Source organism: Falco naumanni, chromosome 5 (assembly GCF_017639655.2).
Source record: "Falco naumanni isolate bFalNau1 chromosome 5, bFalNau1.pat, whole genome shotgun sequence".
Classification (NCBI taxonomy): Eukaryota; Metazoa; Chordata; class Aves; order Falconiformes; family Falconidae; genus Falco; species Falco naumanni.
Genome location: NC_054058.1, coordinates 36703482 through 36722281, shown reverse-complemented (window position 1 = coordinate 36722281; position 18800 = coordinate 36703482). Strand labels below are relative to the sequence as shown.

The 18800-nt window shown below is 43.1% G+C and overlaps 2 protein-coding genes across 2 annotated transcripts; one reads left to right on the top strand and one right to left on the bottom strand.

The window, feature by feature from the left end:
• Position 1: 1 nt before the first annotated feature.
• Positions 2–2983, top strand: SNU13 (small nuclear ribonucleoprotein 13). The gene is made up of 3 exons (XM_040594778.1): positions 2–128; positions 957–1077; positions 2016–2983. The coding sequence occupies exons 1-3, from the start codon at positions 126–128 to the stop codon at positions 2276–2278; spliced, it is 387 nt and encodes a 128-aa protein (XP_040450712.1). The 5' UTR covers positions 2–125; the 3' UTR covers positions 2279–2983.
• A 2475-nt stretch (positions 2984–5458) lies between these two features.
• XRCC6 (X-ray repair cross complementing 6) lies at positions 5459–18780 on the bottom strand. The gene is made up of 12 exons (XM_040596041.1): positions 18565–18780; positions 18349–18458; positions 17627–17765; positions 15470–15724; positions 14424–14607; positions 12938–13124; positions 11535–11703; positions 10254–10415; positions 9210–9339; positions 8378–8478; positions 6759–6872; positions 5459–5950 (listed from the first exon to the last, which is right to left on the bottom strand). Exons 1-12 carry the CDS (start codon positions 18659–18661, stop codon positions 5754–5756), a joined length of 1845 nt encoding a protein of 614 aa, XP_040451975.1. The 5' UTR covers positions 18662–18780; the 3' UTR covers positions 5459–5753.
• Positions 18781–18800: the final 20 nt, after the last annotated feature.

Here is an 18800-nt window from a genome sequence, read left to right as displayed (position 1 = left end):
CCCGCCCCCGGGCTCGCGGCCGCCTGACTTCCGGCGGCGCGCGGCAGCGCTTCCCGCCCCCTCCCCTTCAGCGCACTCGGGCTGAGAGCAGCGACCGCGCCGCGCCACCGGGCCAGGCCGCGGTCATGGTGAGCGGAGTCGGGCACCGGCCTCTTCTCAGGGGGCGCCGCGGGGCCTCGGAGGAGCCGTCTTCCTCGGCTGGGCAGCACGTGGAGGCCCGGCGGGCAGAGCTGCGGGCGGTTGCGGGCCCCGCAGGGAGGGAGCGGCGGGGGCTGGCGGGGCGGGGGCACCCGGCGGCAGGGGGGACTCGGTGGCCCGGCCCGGCGGGGAGCGGGAGCATGTGCTTGGCTGGCGGGGGGCGGCCGGGTAGGGCCGCAGCTGCAGCTGCGTGCGAGAGCGGGCGGCGGAGCATCGCGGCGTGGGGCTGGGCTGGCCGGGTGCGGGGCGCCTGCCAGGCCGGGAGCTGCAGAAACGGCGGTTCTGCCGGTGCCGATCGTTAGGGCCGCTCGTAACATCGTCGCTGTTCCGCTACGCCATCGATTTTAACGTTCAGAAACTACCCGTAGTTTGCGGAAATAAACCTGATATGTGCTTTTCTCGGGATTTCTTTAAAATTTGCGTCTTACCTTGCTATGCAGTGAAATATTTCATGTATGCAATACATATAGTATCCGTGGTAGCAAGTGCCTGAAGAGTGCTCTGTAGGTTTGGCTGCTGGTGGTTTGTAGGGTGTAAATTGGCCGTCCACATGAGTAGAAATACTCCTTACTTTGAATACGAGAAGAATCTCTTTAGAAATAAAATGCAGCAGTGTTTCTAGTATGTGCAGAGCAGATGAGAATAGTGATGTGACTCCAACAGTCAATATATGTGGTGAGCGTGATGCCTGCATAGTGTTGTTCTGAACAAAGCCTCCTTTGCTCCTGTTGTAATACTCTTTACTCTTTTCCCTCTAGAGTGAGGCAGAAGTGAATCCCAAAGCTTACCCACTGGCTGATGCACAGCTCACCAAAACGCTACTGGATCTTGTGCAGCAGTCCTGCAACTATAAGCAACTACGCAAGGGAGCCAATGAAGGTGAGATCTGTGTTGCAGTGTGCTAGAAAGCACAGCGAGGATTTTATGAAAAGCTGTAGCTAGAGATCATGTTTTCTCTTTAGCTCTAGACCACTAATTGTATATAATGTAGCGTTTGCAATTGTCTTGTCTCCTTGCTCCTTCTAGCCTGCTTAAGCAATATTCAGGGACAGAACTAAGCTGTAATCATTTCAACACCTCTGTGCAGTTCTAGCAGATGCTCAGACTGTGTTCCTGGTGTGTGCCCTGTAATCATGCAGGCTTTAGTGGTGTGGCAGTAGGATTTGGGTTTGAGGGTACCTCTAGTGCAACCTGCTCAGAGCATGGCTGCTTTCACAAAATGGATCAGATTGCCTGGGGCTTTGCCCAGTCAAACTTTAAAAAAAACACCACTCAATCCCTAAGGATAGAAATTCTACAATCTGTCAGGACACATGATCTCATGGCTTAAACTCCTCTCATAAAGGCAGGGTATAAAATTCAAGCACATCCTCTGAATCTCCCTGAGGCAACAGTCAGTCTGCAACTTGCCCCTTTTACTGTGCACTCACAAGGACAGTCTGGCTTAATCTTCTTTGCGATACCCTTGAAGTGATAGAATACAGCAGCCCTCTCTCCTTCAGGCTAAACAAGCCCAGCTCCCTCTGTCTCCCCTCGTCTGTGGTGTGCCCCAGCCCCCAACCCACCAGCAGTCCTGGGCTGGCCTCGCTCTCTTGTCAGTCTCTGCTGTGCTTGAGGGAAGTGCTGGGCACAGGACCCCGGATGCAACCCTGTGAATAACCTCCTCCCCGGACCTATAGCTGCTGCTTTCCTTTGGCCTGTCTTCATGCTACCACTAGATCTTCTTGCTCATAGCAATTTCAACATCTCCTAAAGTTGTTTTTCACTATATGTGCCTTCCAGAAGGACACAAACTTACTCTTCAGTTTCTTTTACAGCCACCAAAACACTGAACCGAGGGATAGCAGAGTTCATTGTGATGGCAGCAGATGCAGAGCCCTTGGAAATCATCCTGCACCTCCCTCTTCTCTGCGAGGACAAGAATGTACCTTACGTGTTTGTACGCTCCAAGCAAGCCCTGGGCCGGGCATGTGGTGTTTCCCGGCCTGTCATCGCCTGCTCCATCACCATCAAGGAGGGATCACAGCTAAAGCCTCAGATCCAGTCTGTCCAGCAAGCTATAGAAAGACTGTTGGTCTAAATGCCCCTAAGTTTGTGTGTGGAATAGGAAAGTTGAAGTCAGGGGAAATTAATGTCTAGCTTCAGTTGAGATTATAGTTTTGATATCAGTGTTTCATTTAAAAACACTGCATCTTTGTTTAATAATGGCTTAATTCTTAGTGTTTCTGCCTCTCCTCCCCCCTCTTTTCTATTATTACATTCAACACATTCATTCTAATTGTATTTCTTCTTGAAAAGTGATTGTACAACTGTATTTCCTATTTGATGTTGAAAAGAAAGGGAAAAAAAAAAATCCCCACCTTATTTCTGTCTGCCTGCTCAGGGCTTTTTTAACCCACCCAGTCAGCTGCCTCTGCGTTGCAGTATTTCTGCTAAGCTTCAGTCTCTAACAGGTGTGAATAAGTGTTTCTGAATGGTTTTGTCTACTGAGGATAAGGCATGTCGGTTCTCCACAGTGTGTGCCTGCAGACTGCTGGGATTGTTGCTTTAAGTGATGGAGCAGCATAGACCATGTACAAGGCAGGCAGCAGCTACTGTGTAGCAGCGGATGGAGCCAAGATCAGTATATATAGCACAACCCTTTTTTCTTCTTGAAACCAGACAAAAGACTTCTGTAAGAGGTATGGGGAGCAGGAATCTTGCGGCAGTGTACAAGAGGAAATCTATTTTGCTTATTTTTAAATACTGACTTTTTAAGAAAAATAAAATTGCTGACAAAGCCAAATGTAATTGTCATTCCCTTGGGGAAGGCTTTTCAACTAACTAAAGTGTTCCTACTTGTAAAACTAAACCGCTCAGAGATTGCTTAAAGGTTATTGCAGTGCAGTGGTTCATACTCCTTCAGTTTTCTTTGCATGGACTGCTTCACTGAGCTTGGACCTCCTAGGGAATTTAAGTACAAAACACATGATCGAGAGGAGCCTAGTGTGGCTGACAAGTACCCTACATCTTGCCAATACTTTTTATAATTATCTCATGCTTTTAGGAAAGCTACTGTACTGTAGTCACCTGGCTGAAGATGAACCTTCTAAGTCAGGGGCAAGACAAAAGGAATCAAGTCATTTTTTCAGATAAATCAACCTGTGTCTCAAGAAAAGAATGCTAGATAATCTCATGTTCTGGAAAAGTATGAAGCACCACCAGCATTCTGGATTAGTGCTGGTTTTATGGAGCTAGTTTGGTTTAATGCATGTTGTACAGTAAATCTACTTACTGCTCTGTGCAGAAGAGTAAACCTCTGTATTGGAATGGTCATATCAAGCCTGTCTTCTATTGCAGGATACCAGAGCAAAGCTAGCATGGAAAGACCAATAGATACAGTAGCAGAAGGGAAAAGAAGTTAATGTTTCCAGAGACACTAACTTTGTACCTTTAGTAAGTACATCCCAAGCAGATGAAATCAGATCATGAAAGACTGAAGACAAATCATGTCTGTATTTTTTAAGTGGCTGACAACAGTAATATCCTTGCCGAGGTGAACCCGATACAAAGATTTTAGAATCTTTTTATTTGTATGAGGTTTAGAAAAGCTGCTGTTCCCTTCTACTGATGCTGACTGTTGAGCTGGTGTGTTTAAAACCACAACTTTGCAAAGGATTTGCCATATTGTACCATGCCAAGACAGCTGATTTAAGAAAGCACACAGAGCAGAAATAAAGGATTCTTGAGCAAGAAAAACTGTCTGATTTTCTGCTCTGAAGTCTTCCATCACCATCCCTTTTAAACTTCTGCTTAATGTGATAGTCTGCTATTAAAAAAAAAAAAAAAAAGCCAGGAGGAAAATCAAATAACCTAGGACAAACGTGCCACAATCATCCAAAGCCTGGAACATGCTGTGCCTGGGGGTTAGCAAGCCAAGAGAAGTTAACAAGGACATCTGGGGAATGAAATTCAGAATTAAGGACAGGGTAGCCTCACTATTTTATTGCATTTGATTCAAGCCTCACAGAGCCAAGTATTTACAGTAACTTCTTTGCCAAAGGGCAAAATAAATTGATCACTTAGACAAATTTTTATTAAAAATAATTACTATGATGGAGGCTGACTAGAAGTATAGTAGACTATATAGCTTCAATACTGCAGAGCTCAACGTGGGCTAGCTGCTCTTTGAAGAGTTGTGGAGGTGGAAGCGAGCAACACGCTGGCACCACTAGGGTGGTCACTGTGCCAAGAGTGGTCACAGCTGGCTCTGATACGTGCGCCATGCTACAGCACCAGCACAACATTAATATATAACTTAATTCTTAAATAAGTTGCCTAATAGTTTGTGTGCCAAACACAGGAATCCCTAAATGCTAAAAACACCACACAGACCAAAATGGATGCCACTGTGTTTGCATCCTATAGAAACTTACAGTTTAGCTAAACAACTAGTACTGTTTCCTAGAGCAAGGGCAATGACTGTTGGTTTTAGTCATCTTGCACTGCAAGACAGGTGGAGCATGCCAGGGGTGGAAGCTTAAAAATGAAAACAGCTCCAGATTCAACCTCCATAAGTATGATTAAAAAGATAAAAATACTGACCACAACTTGCTGGTTTTCTGTTTCTAAAGCACAGATTTAAGGACAGAAGCCTGCACAATAACTCATATTTGCTACAGAGGTGGAAAAGCTCTATCCCATCTCAAATTTAATTGGGTAAAATGCTTGCAGCCTTCCAGGAAACGTCCTCCCACCCGCTTTTTAAACCAGTTTCTGCTAATACCATTTAAAAATGGAAGACCTGGCTGTGCAACTTTGTGAAGAGGCTGCTTCCCAGTAATGATTTTCTCTTTTATGATCTGCTGGTAATCTTTATAAAGCTAATGGTGGCAAAGAACCCAATTTTATTACAAGTACTTATACTGACTGGTTGTTTTGGAGCATAGGAGAGTGATACACCACGCTTATACCAGGGGTCCTCAAACTACAGCCCCCCAGGGTCCTCAATCAAGCCCCCGGTATTTACAGAACCCCATGCCACCCCCCGCTGCCAGGGGTTGTGGGGGGAAACCAAGCAGCTGCAGATGACTTCCTGCCACTTAATCCGCACACCAGCCCGTTTAAAAAGTTTGAGGACCCCTTCTTATACCCCCTGTTAGCACACAGACTTGACTTGCTGCTTGAATTCACATGGTGCCATTCACACAGATCATTGTTTTCTTACTTACATTGAATTGAATTTTGCTGTCTTTGTGATGCAAAGATCATATAGACAGTGTTACAAAGCAAGAAGTCCAAAATAACTTTTATTAAGAAACCAGGAAGACACAATGTGTTCACTTGCAGTGGGTGACCTGAGTTAGCAGGGAATTTAATTCTGCCTTTGGCTACTGCGAACAGAATCCAACTTTGCAGAGATGTTTGACAATTAAGAGGAAAAAGGTTCTCCACTGCTACATTCAGCAACATTTAATCACCTTTCCCTCCATAGCAAGATTAAACAGACACAGCCTCCACCTAAGACAACCAAAACTTTAAGCAGATAGAAGTCAACCAGGGCCTTCTGCTCCTGCTTAGTGCTCATTAAAGTATTCAGTTAATGTATCCATGAGCTCCTGCTTCCTCCCATCACCCTTCAGCCCATAAAGTCTGCATGCATCCTTCAGAACAGGTACAGTGAGCTTGCCTAGAGTGCCCTTCTGCACATGACTCCGCAGCTCATCTTTTGAGACTTCTACCTTGGGCCTCTTCTCAGTCTGACTATCAGAAGCTAGAAAGATAAATTTTAGATCACCAAGATTTTAAAAAGTTTCTTAATAGAAAGACATCAACGTTTCTCATACGTAACACAGTTAATGGCCATTACCACATGCTACTTTTAACAGCTACTTCCACATTCACAGACCTATTATCCATATTTTGATTTAAGAAGCAGGTGTCACTCACTAAGTCAGTCATGTAGTGTTTCATTGATAGGAGTGATCTCAAACTCAAGTATGAAACTTAGTGTTCTGATGAAAAGATGACTCCCAAAGGAAACTTTTAAAGGATTCTCACTGAGACAGCAGAATGCAATGATTCCACAGGGAACTCAGCTAACTGACACTCCCACTTTATGCAGTTTCATAGACTCCCAAACCACTCATGTACTTGAACATTACTTGGACATGTAGCCCTAAAGACACCCATCTTGGACTTGCTAAACAGCCCATGCATAAAAGTCTGTCCCCTCACCAACACAAACTGAAAGCATGAATGATTTTACTACTCTGTCATAAAAAGCAAGATATTAAAAAAAAAAAAAAAAAAGGTACTTTGCAATCATTTACCCACATTGCTTCTTATACTTCACTATGCAGTTTCTCGTTCCAGCTGTTCTCCAACTGGATACCATAGTATTCTCTACTCCCCAAGAATCACCACTGGATATAAATTATATCTCCACAATTAATTGTGGAGATGAGCAAAGAGAGTTGTTGCACAAGTGGCTTCCATAAACTATGAGACAAACTGAAAACACAGAAGCTTCTAAACTGAATATGGACACCACATTGTGTGTCTGCACCACTATTACTGACCTTGTTTTCGTTTTGCAGCCTTCCCATCAGGATTGTAGTCAGGGGGATAAACCAGCTGCTTGAACTCCTCTACCAGGTTGCCCAGCCTGTGGTTCATCTCTTCAGCTTTTGGCACTGGCAAAAGAAAAAGATTTGACCTCTCAAAACCAGAGTGTTCACAGGACAGTCTGAACAAGGCCATCACCAGATACAATTGCGCTTCTGTAATAACTAACGTGCAAGCATCTTGCAAATATGCAAATTGCAAAGACCTATGTTATGATATTCACAAATTAAAAATTTACAGCTCTTGGTAATATCAACAGTTTGTATTGTACATATGTAATGGACTTGCATATACCCCTGAAGAGGAAATACATATGTGCAGAACAAAACTGACACAGTGGAAGTGATGTAGAATGTCTGCTACGTGACTGCACTGTTAGCCAGGTCTAATCTCAGACATCTAAAATACAACATTACTACCTAAGGTTGTGAGTAGCTTATGGCAGAACGACTTGTTTCTGTCATGAGTTTGTATGATATCTAGCACAGAGACCTATATTATTTGTTAGGTATCACTTCAGAAGAGACAAATAGTTACTCTAACAAAATTCCTGCACTACAACATAATTTTAATAAAAGGAACTTCCCCTTCCGGAGCAGGTTTCTGTCCTTTGACAAGATATTCTTACCTAGAAACTCTCACAGCTGTTAAAGGAAAAATTCACACAGACATGGGTACCACTGGGCTTGCAACTCAGATTGGGCCACCCCCTCAGTGAGTGGCAGAGAACAAAGGGATACAGCACAGCTTATATACACTTATCAAATCATTAGACAATGTCCAAAGTTTTTAGAAGTTTCCTTTAGTCTTCTCAGTTCTACGAATCCACCACTTGAACCTGTCCCAGTTGATTCCTCTATTCAGTTCCAGCTTCTGCCTCAGTTCCAAGGTCCTCCTCAAATCATGATCTTCTTTCTGCCTGCTTTAACTCACACAATCCTTCAAGCACGCTTAGTCTTTGAAAAGCAATTCCTATCCACATATACTGATTTTTCTAAAAAAGCACCTGCATTTCTGAGAGCACCTGTGTATTCAAATTGATGATCTATTGTTTCTCTGTTCTCCCACTGATTAACTTGACTAAGTTTTAAACCAGCCTTGGATTAGAGCTATACAAGGGATGAAGCCTGGTTCTGTCATTTAGCAGCTTCAGCACTTTAAATTTCTTAATTCAAAATACACTTCCTTTAACAACAGCCACAAGATGGCATCATTGCCTCCTAGCAGAATAATTCCCCAAGTAATTCTGCCTGTTTCTCAGACTGAAATATTAATTAGACTCTTAAAGAGAGGAATTTCAGAGAAAACATTTGTCACCATAGAAAAAAGGTGATTCGATTTTAATTTTGGAGGGTAAAGTGAACAATTTTTCCTCTATTTAAAAAGTGACAGCATTAGAAAGTAAGGTTTCAGTATTTCAGAATGGATGCACCCAGTATTCTACATCTTGGAACTGCACATAACTGAAATACTTTTTAAAAGACATTTGGGTTTGTAGTAGCATATCTCTGACTTAGAACAAAGTCAAGAGCCCTCTACCCCACCTCCCTTCGCACCCACCAATAATTCTCACTTGTAAGATCCTCGGCTTGTTCTGGTTCCATCATATCCAGTGCCAAAGCCTCCAGATTCCTGAAGTGCTGCTGCAAAACTGGGTTCTCAAAGCTGTCAGTCCTGTCAAGAAACCCCCAAAATGTCAATGCCAAGACAACACACGACACACAACATCTACCACCAACTTATTTCAAAGTAAAACTTCCCTCTTCCCCACAAAACAACCCATCTTAGCAGAACTACTTTTCTTCTTTTCAGTTTCCCTGCTGAATCACTATCCTGTCATGGATCAACTGCATTAGGAAGCTGTGTGAGAGTTAATTGAGACAGTGGCATTCTACTTTAATAATAACAAAGTTGTTTGTACCCCCAATCTGTGTAAACTGTACATGCATTTACTTTATCCATGCATAATTATTTCACAATTCTTATGCTACTTTCCATATACCTAGGAAAAAAACCTCCCATAAAAACCAATAACATTTATCCAGGCTATAATGAAAAAGGCCTAACTATTCCCTCTAAAAGTGTCTAATTTAAACAATCCAGGTCTGACCTGCAATAGATTGGCAGAACCACAATAAAATGTGATACCACTGCAACAAATGACAACAGCCCAGAGAACAAGAGCAATTCCACAAAGAACTCCAGAACGTGCTACATAAAGCATGTGGTTCCTGGGTATCCAGAATGATTAATAACAAAGACTGGACGAAGCTACTGCAAAGGGAAGCAATTTGTATCAAAATACATCAAAATCTCACCCTGTGGACACCACAGCTGAACAACATGTACAATAGAGGAAGCAACAGCATTGTGCTTTCTTCCCCCTGTGTGCTATTTATCTCTACCTGTATTTGAATCGTAGCTTTTGAATTATTTCTTTCATTTTGTCGACTTGCTCTCGACTGGCTGGCACCTTTTCTGTAAAATCAACATTCCGTTTGTCATCTGCATATGGTAGGAAAATTATGTGGAAACCTACACAGAAGAGAGGGAGCAGGAGAAGTTATACAGAACCACGGCCTCGAAACAGTAATTCATGGGAAAGACCAAGATGCTCATTATCTAGATCTGATGACTCCAGCTATTTTGTTGTAAACAGCAGCTGTCCATAATACTTCCTAGCACCTACAGCATGACATTCAGTCCCAATCTCAATGTATATAACCAACATCACTAATGGTGTTTTGAAAGAGATTAGAATCAAATGCATAGCTAAGAGCTGGATACTTGTAACTCACTTTTTATGCGAGAGTTAAACTTGTCTAAATTTCCCATCTCACTGGATATGAGCTTGAAAAAGGCTCGTTTGAAATTAAGTTAATGCCCACATGTTATTTCTGAAATGCTTTAGTTCATACACAAGCAGCGTTATTTCCCTACTTCACATTCTCCCAGAAGAGGATTTTCCAGTTAAAGAGGTGAGAAAATGCAAAAGAGCAAGAGTCTGCCTTTGCTGCCTAATCGCTCCCCACGAAGCTGATAAGGTGTGAGGCTCGGAGCGTGAGGTTTTTTTATTTAATATCATAAAATGTATCCAAGGATACAATAAAATGCAGGGAAAAACATGCTTTCTAGTCAGCAAACAGGAAAAAAAATGGCTTTTAACTTTTAGGTCAGTTACTTGAATCTTCTAAAAAGACACAGGAAGCAGAGAAAATACTGTAGCCATGTTATACCTGAGCAAGCACTGATGCAACTGGGATTTAAAAAAAAAAATTCAACACCAGATGCTTACAATGACAAAACTGAAGAAAAAGGATGTTGAAAAGCACTCTCCTCAGTTTTGAGGGGAGCAGCACTAACAATATTTCCATGCAATACAAGGCACTATTATGTTGTCAGCAGACTACATCCAATCATGCAAGGAAAGGCAGCATCTCTTCCCATACCTGGAGGGGCTAACTGCACTTTCTGCTCATCCACCTCTTCCTCCTGAGGAACCAGGGCCACAAAGCGAGGAGGAGTGTTTCGGCGGGCAGTGTATCTGCACAGTACCATCACCTCTCTCTCCAAGCATTTCATCAATAAGGCATTAAATAGCGTTGTACTGCCTGCAAAGTAAAAACTGCATTGGTAAGAATAACAGTTTTGCTCCTTTGTTCAGGAATGTAACCCTAGATATTACAGTTTCAAACCCTGTGAGTTCTTTGAAATGCTTGCAATAAATATCGCAGAAGTAAAAAGCAACTTTTGGAAGCAGGAGCCCCTTGAAAATGACAGTATTAGTGTCTCTCGTGACCACAGCAGTGAGTTCTGGTGAAAGAAATGAAATCACTAGCATCAAGGAAATATGGTTGAAAATTGGTAAAAGATATCTACAAAGCCTCTTTCTGGTCTGGTGGGACTTTATAGCAGCAGCACATCATAGGACCTTTTTGCAGAAGTAACACTAAAAATTCAGTCTGCAGTATTCCTCTAGAGGCACACATTTGCTTTGTATTCTATGGTGGTCAGGAAAAGACTGACATATAGGTAAGGTGTTTGACTCAGGAAACTGCAAAGCTGGATAAGCTAGTGTAAAAATTCTTCTTTAGTCAGACACTGCAAAGCATCCGGTCATAACTCAGCTCTTTATCCACCAGTAGACTGAGGTGCTAGAGCTTCTTCTCTACTGTTGCAGTTTTGGATGGATTAATACTGTATTTCTATGTAAGCAGACTTACATATACACATAAAAAGTCCTAAGCATCCTCTCCTTCTTTACAAGGCCATAAAGTGCTGTTAATTCAACCATGCTTCTCGAGTATTATGTTTCCACTCCTAGCTGGTATGGACTTAAAAATAGCAATTACCTTCACTGGTTTGGGGTTTGTTGTTTTGTTGTTGGTTTTTTGTTTTTTAACCACCTTCACCTTTTTGTCAGGTACCAGGATCCTTCACTTCCATGAATGACAAAATCAAATTATTCTGGGACTACACCTGCATAGTTTGATTAGCTGCTACTGATGATGGAAGCAACATGAATCCCAATCTGCTCTTCTGTTACTGAAGAAAACAAGAACTAACTGCAGCTGAGAGGGGCAAAAAGAGTTAATTCTACACTTTTTAACATTAGCAAGTTTTTAAGTTGGTCAAAGATTCTACACCCAGTGATCTTCATCAAACACACTATGGATCAGCTGGTTACCCTAATGCAAGGTGGTGAATCTTCTCTTGCCACCTTTACTTACCACTGACTAGGGACTCATCAGGATAGATGAACTGGGAGGGCTTGATATGGTGGTGCTGTTTTAGCATTGAAAGTGGTTTGAAGCCAATCAGAAATAAGCCCGGAGAATCAAACCGTTTTAATTCTTCTGTTTCCTCTTTCTCCAGCACAATCTGGCGGTTTCCATATGTCTAAACCAGGGAAGAGCAGATAGTAGGGCTGCCAGCATAAAAAATTGCAGTGGGGGTGGGGGGGTGCAAGGAGGAAGAGTATGCAATTGCTGTCTTCCACTAGAGGGTTATAGACATGAGAGAAAACTCTCATCATTAGGGCACACTGACTGAAAGTCACAGTCTGTGACCATTATCACAAGCAAAAGTCTACCTGGACATTAGCCAAATGCACTTTCTTAAGACACTGGTTAAGCCCTGGCACAGAGAGTCTGCCACATCTCATCCTTGGAGTTCTTCAGAGCTGTCCCAAACAAACTCTGAGCAACCCGATCTGGTTTTGTGAGTCTTGGTCTGGGCTGGGTAGGACCAAACATTTTCAGAGGTCCTGTTTGATTCTAAACTTGCTTCAGCAGATGCACATCAGCTACCTGCTCCCAGCAGAAACAGTGACTGAGAAACAAGGCTTTTGAAGCATCACTCATACATCAGAAAACCAAAAACATACTGTAATCCAGATGCTGAAGTGAGACATCAGGGCTTAATGCTCAGCTTTCTCTTCATCTCCTGTACTTTATTTCAAGAAACTAATGTCCAGTATAAATAATCTTAATATTTAATCTTAAGACAACAATTTTAAGAACTTTTAGCATGGTAGGACAAGCAAAGTGTGCTTCTGACAATATACCTAGCAACCACATATCCTGCTTTGAAGTAAGGCTGTGCCTGAACAGAACATGATTTTCAAACTACATTAGCCAAACTATCCAGCAGGAAGGCAAAGCAAAGAACAAAATAACAAAAAACAAAAGGTAATGTGCCTTTTTTTTTTTTTTTCATTCGGAAAAGAGCTCCAACTCCCCTCACCCCATGATTCACAGTTGCATACTTAATAAAACAGACTTAATCTGTTCCTAACGAATCAAAAGGTAACACCAGCAGCAATAGCACAAGACCACATAAGGTCAGGCTCTGACAACCTGGTTCTGCCTTACAGTAAGAAGTGACCTGTGGTCCCGAGTGCACTTCCACCAGTGGATATGCTTTCCCTTGACAGTCATGCCAGAGAAACAACCCATTCTCACTCTGCATAGTTTATAAAGTGACCAGGCTATCCCCAGGGGCATACAGATGTAAGTATTTCTGCATCTGATCTTGAAAGTGAAGTACAAACAAAAGCAGCAGGAGAATCAGCATCTTCCCTCACCCCCAGTCACAGAAACAGGAAAAAGCAGGCACACAATCAATACATTACCTGAGCCCTTTTTGTGTCACTAGGCAGGAGCAAGCTGCCTGTTTTTCTGTTAAACATCCTTGTTTTTGTTTTAACTGGTTCATTAGTTTCCCGATAAAGCTTCACTGGATATGGCTTATAAGCTTTCTGAACAAGGTTGTAAACACCAACAGAAAGCGACAGATCTTTGTTCAGATACAGATTTAACCTGCGTAAAAAAGCAGATACAGACTTGAGACTTCCAAAAGATCACTGTTGCAAAAGAAAGCCATCTCCTCAAATAACTTATTTTCTCTGACCTCCTCCTATTCTCCTCCCCCAAAATCACATGTATCTCTGGAAACATACTATTACTTGATTCATAATCTCACTTGTACAAAAACATTATTGGAATACTGACATTTCTGGTCATAAAAATTATTTGAACACAAACAATTTACCATATTTCTTCCACTTTTTTTCACTCTGATGGGCAACTATGCTCAAGCAGAGCACAGGACAACTTTACTTTTGGGCACCCCACTTGTGCTTAATGCATTGTGACCTCTGAATTCACACAGCTGTTCACACAGAAGACAAAAATTCCCAAAAGAACTCCATCAAGCCAAACTATCACAATTTAAGAAAAAAAATAATCAGAAGTTAGAGAAAAATTCAGAAGCAAAGGTTTAAAATTGCAAGTTATCTCCCAGTTCTGAGAGCAAAAGAGTGAATGTTACTTCCTTTCCTCTAAAAGCTATCATGAGACTCCTTCTCCTTAACTATTACAAAACTTGAGGAACATTCACATAAGAGAAAAATAAAGCTGTGAGCAGGAGCAAGAATACCAGTGACAGCAGATTAGGCTGGGATTTTTTTTAACCTATATTAAAAAAACACTAGGCTGTGAAGTTCATTCCTTACTGTGTTTCCACATCATTCTACTATGAACTCACTCATCAAAAAAACCCCCAACTGTTACGGAGTACATAGAAAGTATTTTTGGAACTATGTGCTTTGTCAAGATCCCTCTAATCTCTCTGTAAGTATCTCTAATGTTTCAGTAGGAGATCAGAAATATCAAGGCTGTGTGACAAGTGCCTAGACAGACAGGTCACATAGCTATTTAATAATAGGCCAAAATACCTACCAGTCACGTTGAGATAAAATTTTTCTAAGTTAACACTAGTAAGAAGAGCCTCATTTCAATCAGATCTCACTATAAACTATTTTACATGTTTATGCCATTTTTTGAAAAATGATAATTCCTGGCCAAGCTCGGCACAGGAGACGTCATGCAGGGGAAGAAAGGAGGCCCTGCTTCACTCTCCACTCTTCTCATCCACCAAGGACAAATATCCTTGGAAGCTATGGAAGAAACACTGATCTTGGACTAAGGAATTAAGACAGGATTGTAAGCACTAATGTCTTTGTGGACCAATCATTCCAGAAAAGGGAGGTGAGATGCAGTCTAAAAATAACATCAGGTGCCTCCACTGAATGAAATACAGTAACTATAGGCACAAACCTGACTAAAGTTCGTTTCCTTGTCTCCTTTGCTCGTACTTTCTTCATGAGATGTTCTAGTTTCGCTGACTCCTCAGGCTGGATTCCAAGGTCCTCATCATCTGCTATGTTTATGATATCCCTGTAGAACAAAGAGATATCAAACCCTCCAGGCTTCTTCAAGTGCATCAAGTCCAGGATGATACCTAGCAACAAAGTAAGAGATAGGAAGAGGATCACAGAAACTGCTTTTTTCTTACATCAAAACACTTCTCAGCACTTTCAGATTTCTCTATCTAAGCAAAAAATTTAAGCAGGAAAAAGCTGCAAACTCTCATCTGCACCAGATGCGAAATTTCCTAGGGAAAGAGGCAAAAGACTTTCTTCAACTTCAGTTGAAACAACGTAGCATAGAAAATGTTTCTTCCCTAATTAAGAATCTGGACAACCTTGTGTATGAAACTGCTCTGACAAGCTCCTGTGAAACAAAATCTTATCTCAGGCACAGAGGGAAGTAATCAGTTCAGAAATTCCCCTTTCCCAGTTACAAGGGCTAATGGATTAAGGAAACCTCACAGCTTCTAGAACCAGCATATTTGCTGAACTCCAAGAACAGCGGTTCTCTCAGATATGTAGTTGAAGTAATGGAGCATTTGCTCCCTAGTCTCTGAGCTCAGGTTGCTGTTCTGCAGCTAATTCAAAATGGAGCCATTAAAGTAATTTTCCTTTTGTGTTAACTTGGTGTTATTATTCCCTTCCTGGAAAATGGTGGAACAATGAAATAAAGTACAGTTTGTTTTTCATGGTACTCTCAAATCCTGATTTACACTATTAGAGTAGAAAAAGAGATCCTAGAAAATAACTGTTAGTCGCTGGATACCAGATTGGATAACAGATTTTTCAAATTTAGATTAGATACCAAATTTCTAATTTAGAAAACTTCAGAAAGATTCCCCACTCCCGATGTTTTTACATTCTTTTTGTATCACAAATTTACAATGCAGTTAACATCTGCTGCAAGGATACATCACTTTTATTCTGCCTGAAATTAAAGGGGAAAATAATGACCTGTGTCTCTCAGATCACCAGCTCTGGTCCTGGCCAGCTTGGCTTTAGCACTGTCATTGGCATGAGGGTCATCCTCATTGGTGAAGAGCATGATCCTTTTGTGGCTCAGTCTGACTTGGACATCACTGAAGAGATTAGAGCAGGCCCAGAGTGCTTCACCCAGTGAATAGTCGGCATTGTGGCCAAAGGTCTCATGGAAAAGTGTTTGTCCTTTGTCTCCCCTGTATTGGTCCAGCTCTAGAACACGCTTTGCACCTAAGGGGGATAACAGCATTCATATACATTGGAAATACAGAAGTAGTACCTTCTTCTAAATATGCACCAAGGACCCCTTGCAGTTGACATCCAAGTAATGTCCCCCTAGCACCTCTGTGATGATGCCCTTCCAACACATGGCTGAGAAAATTGTTCAGCATAGCCTAACACTTGCAATATTGCAAACCGGTTACCACTTGAAAGCACCTGCTAGGGCCAAGAGAACACAAAGTGCCCTACCACCAATGTGGGGCTCTTCCATCTGGGGGAGGGAAACATGCAGAGATTAAAGTATCGCAGACCCTCTACACAGAAAGGACAAGTGCTCAGCAGGAAAGGCAGCAACGGCACCCACTGCAGAAGGTGCCACCAGAGAAAGGAGAGGAGCCTGAAATACATGCTGTATCTCCATGGCACACTGGAAAATCGGAGAATCCCTCCTGCTCCCTTGCCCCTCATGTCAGAGAGAATCAACCTAGAGGTCAGACAGAGCCCACAGATCACTACATGGAGCACAGCAACATTTAGGGCAGGCATCAACAGCCTGTTTAAAGCCCAGTGGATTACTCCAGCCCAACTGTGACTGTTTTTCCCACCTGTCTAACAGCAGCTTCTGTTTCCTCCCATAATTACGAAGGAAGACAAGCTTTCATTTTTCAGCTACTGCATTCTGCATAGCTTCTTCCTTTATCCTTCACTCAAATTCTATAGCACTTTTGAAATCTCACCTGAAAATGTCTTTCCCTCCCATTTAGTATTTTATTTTCATGTCCTCAGCTGTCATTTAATTAATAGCATGAATGTTTATCATTACATACTACATAGTAACTGACTATAGTATTTCTTACTTCTCCAGAGCACACTGCTCTCCAGGGGCAGCAAATAAGACAGTTACCTTCCTATTTAACAACAACTACCTTTCATCTGCACTGTCTTTATCAGCATGGCCAAGTTGCCACCTCTAACACAGGGTAACAGGCAAGCAGGGAAGGAAGAGGAAAAAGGATGACTGAGAAGCTTAAGGTACAGACTGCCAGAAAACAGGTAAGAACCTAAGGCAGTCTTGTCAGGTCCCTGTCATAATTAATTCTGAAACTAGGACAAGGCAGTTCTTACAGGAGAACCCCATGTGTTATTAAATCTGCACCTCCTAGTTAAGAAAATGAAATAAAACCTCCTCAGAGATAAAGGCTGTTATTAAAAGCTACAGACAAAATCCTTCCCAAGACTCTCCACTGACAGAACTTGCCACCATTAGGCATGCACTCTTAGCACTCCATCTACACCTGTTCCAATTCAACAACTGGCACTCATTATCAAGCAGATGCTAGGTAATTCTAAGAAATTCCAAGGAAAAGGAAGTGCTAAATTCAAGAATTGCAAAACTTATTATGAAAATAAGAGACAGAACACCCCAAACAGGCTAACATATTGGACAACCTGTTCTAGCTGACCCCGTTAGAGCAGGAAGGTTGGACAAGATGACCTCCAGAAATCCCACTCAATCTCTGCCATTCTGTGATATTCTCCATCAGCTGGAATCCATGGTACCTTAGCATGTACACGCACTTTTCAGAAGTGCGGCAGACACATGACGGGCTTTCAAGAGTTCTGTTGAGATCCTCTTAGGTTTAGCAGACAGCAGGTGAACCACCATGATGATACAGAAGAAAAGACATAGAAAAGTGACCTGAACCAACTATAACAGGAAAAGCTACACCCCAACTAAGTTTCTAAGCTTTCAGTAAACTTCTGAACCTACCCTTGCCCTCGCATCTCAGTAACAGGAACTTTATCTGACAGTTTTCTGTTTTCAGACAGGCCAGTTACTGAAAATGCTACTAGACAGACTTCCTTACTCCATCTTTCTACATAACCTTCATACCGCTCTACTGTCTTTACCTGGATTGTCCAGCTCCTGAAGAACATAGATGTGCTTGAAATCTGCAGAGTTCTTGTTCTTTTCTGTACCATAGAACACAACACTTAACAAGTCCCTGTCACTACTAATAATCTTGCTGGTATACACATTCCGGATGCACTGAAAAAAAAATGCACACAGGTCAAAACATGAAGAAATCAGTTCAAGTAAAGGTGCAAAAGTTTTGTCTTTAGCAATCAGCAATTTATACAACTACACTCCAGCAAACAGATGAACCATAACAAGTGCTTTAAGATAAATTTCACCAGAAGAAACAATTTTCAATCTTGTCTTTCGAGAGATTCTTTTCAGTACACTGCCTTAGACATTTTTCAGCAATATTCCCTTCCTACAAGCAAGACCAACGAAATGAACATTTCTTACACCACCCTGAACGCAGACCGATCGCTCATTCTGTAAACGTTTCCCTCACCACACTCTGGACTTGGCCCACCAGGCAAGATCTTTCCAAACCCGCAGCCATTCGGCAATCCCAGTTGCTCGAGTTTCCCAGTGACCTGACACCAACAGATCAGGCAGAGCAGCCCGGCAGCCACACCCCCGGCGGAGCCACGGATCCCCGAGGGCCTGCAAAGCCCCCCGAGGGCCTGCAAAGCCCCCCGAGGGCCTGCAAAGCCCCCCGAGGGCCTGCAAAGCCCCCCGAGGGCCTGCAAAGCCCCCCGAGGCTCCCTCAGCGCCTCACCTGGATGGTCATGTCGAAGGGAGTCACGCCGTCCCCGTCAGGCTCAAACATGGCCTCGGAGCCATCCACTAAAAAAATGAGGCTGTCCCGGCCTGAGAACCTGCAGTCCCCTACGGAACGGGGGGAAACCGTTACAGCAGCGGCCTGCTCCGCCCGCTGGCCCCGGGGAGCAGCGGGCCCCGGGCTGCCCTCGGTGAAGGGGGGCTGGACCCTTACCGACCGCCTCAGCCCTCTCCTCCTCCTCCTGCTGCTCCTGCTCCTGCTCCTCCTCCTCCGGCCCCTCGCTCCGGTAGTAGGACACCCACTCCGACATGGCTCTCAGCGTGGCGCCAGGCGCAACGGCCGCGGAAGTGCCGGCGGGGAGGCGGGGGAAGGGCGGCCCGTGCTCGCCCCGGCCGCGCGAGCCGGCCCCGCCCGCTCCCACCTGCGCTCAACCAACCCCGTCGGCCGCG

Bases quoted from the DNA above. Each gene is read 5' to 3' on its own strand.
- XRCC6 (XM_040596041.1), bottom strand. From the start codon at position 18,661: ATGTCGGAGTGGGTGTCCTACTACCGGAGCGAGGGGCCGGAGGAGGAG. The intron at 18,459-18,564 runs GTAAGGGTCCAG...CCCGTTCCGTAG, and splicing joins GGAGAGGGCTGAGGCGGTCG to GGGACTGCAGGTTCTCAGGC. The intron at 10,416-11,534 runs GTAAGTAAAGGT...TTTACTTTGCAG, and splicing joins TGATGAGTCCCTAGTCAGTG to GCAGTACAACGCTATTTAAT.
- SNU13 (XM_040594778.1), top strand. The intron at 1,078-2,015 runs GTGAGATCTGTG...TTTCTTTTACAG, and splicing joins ACGCAAGGGAGCCAATGAAG to CCACCAAAACACTGAACCGA.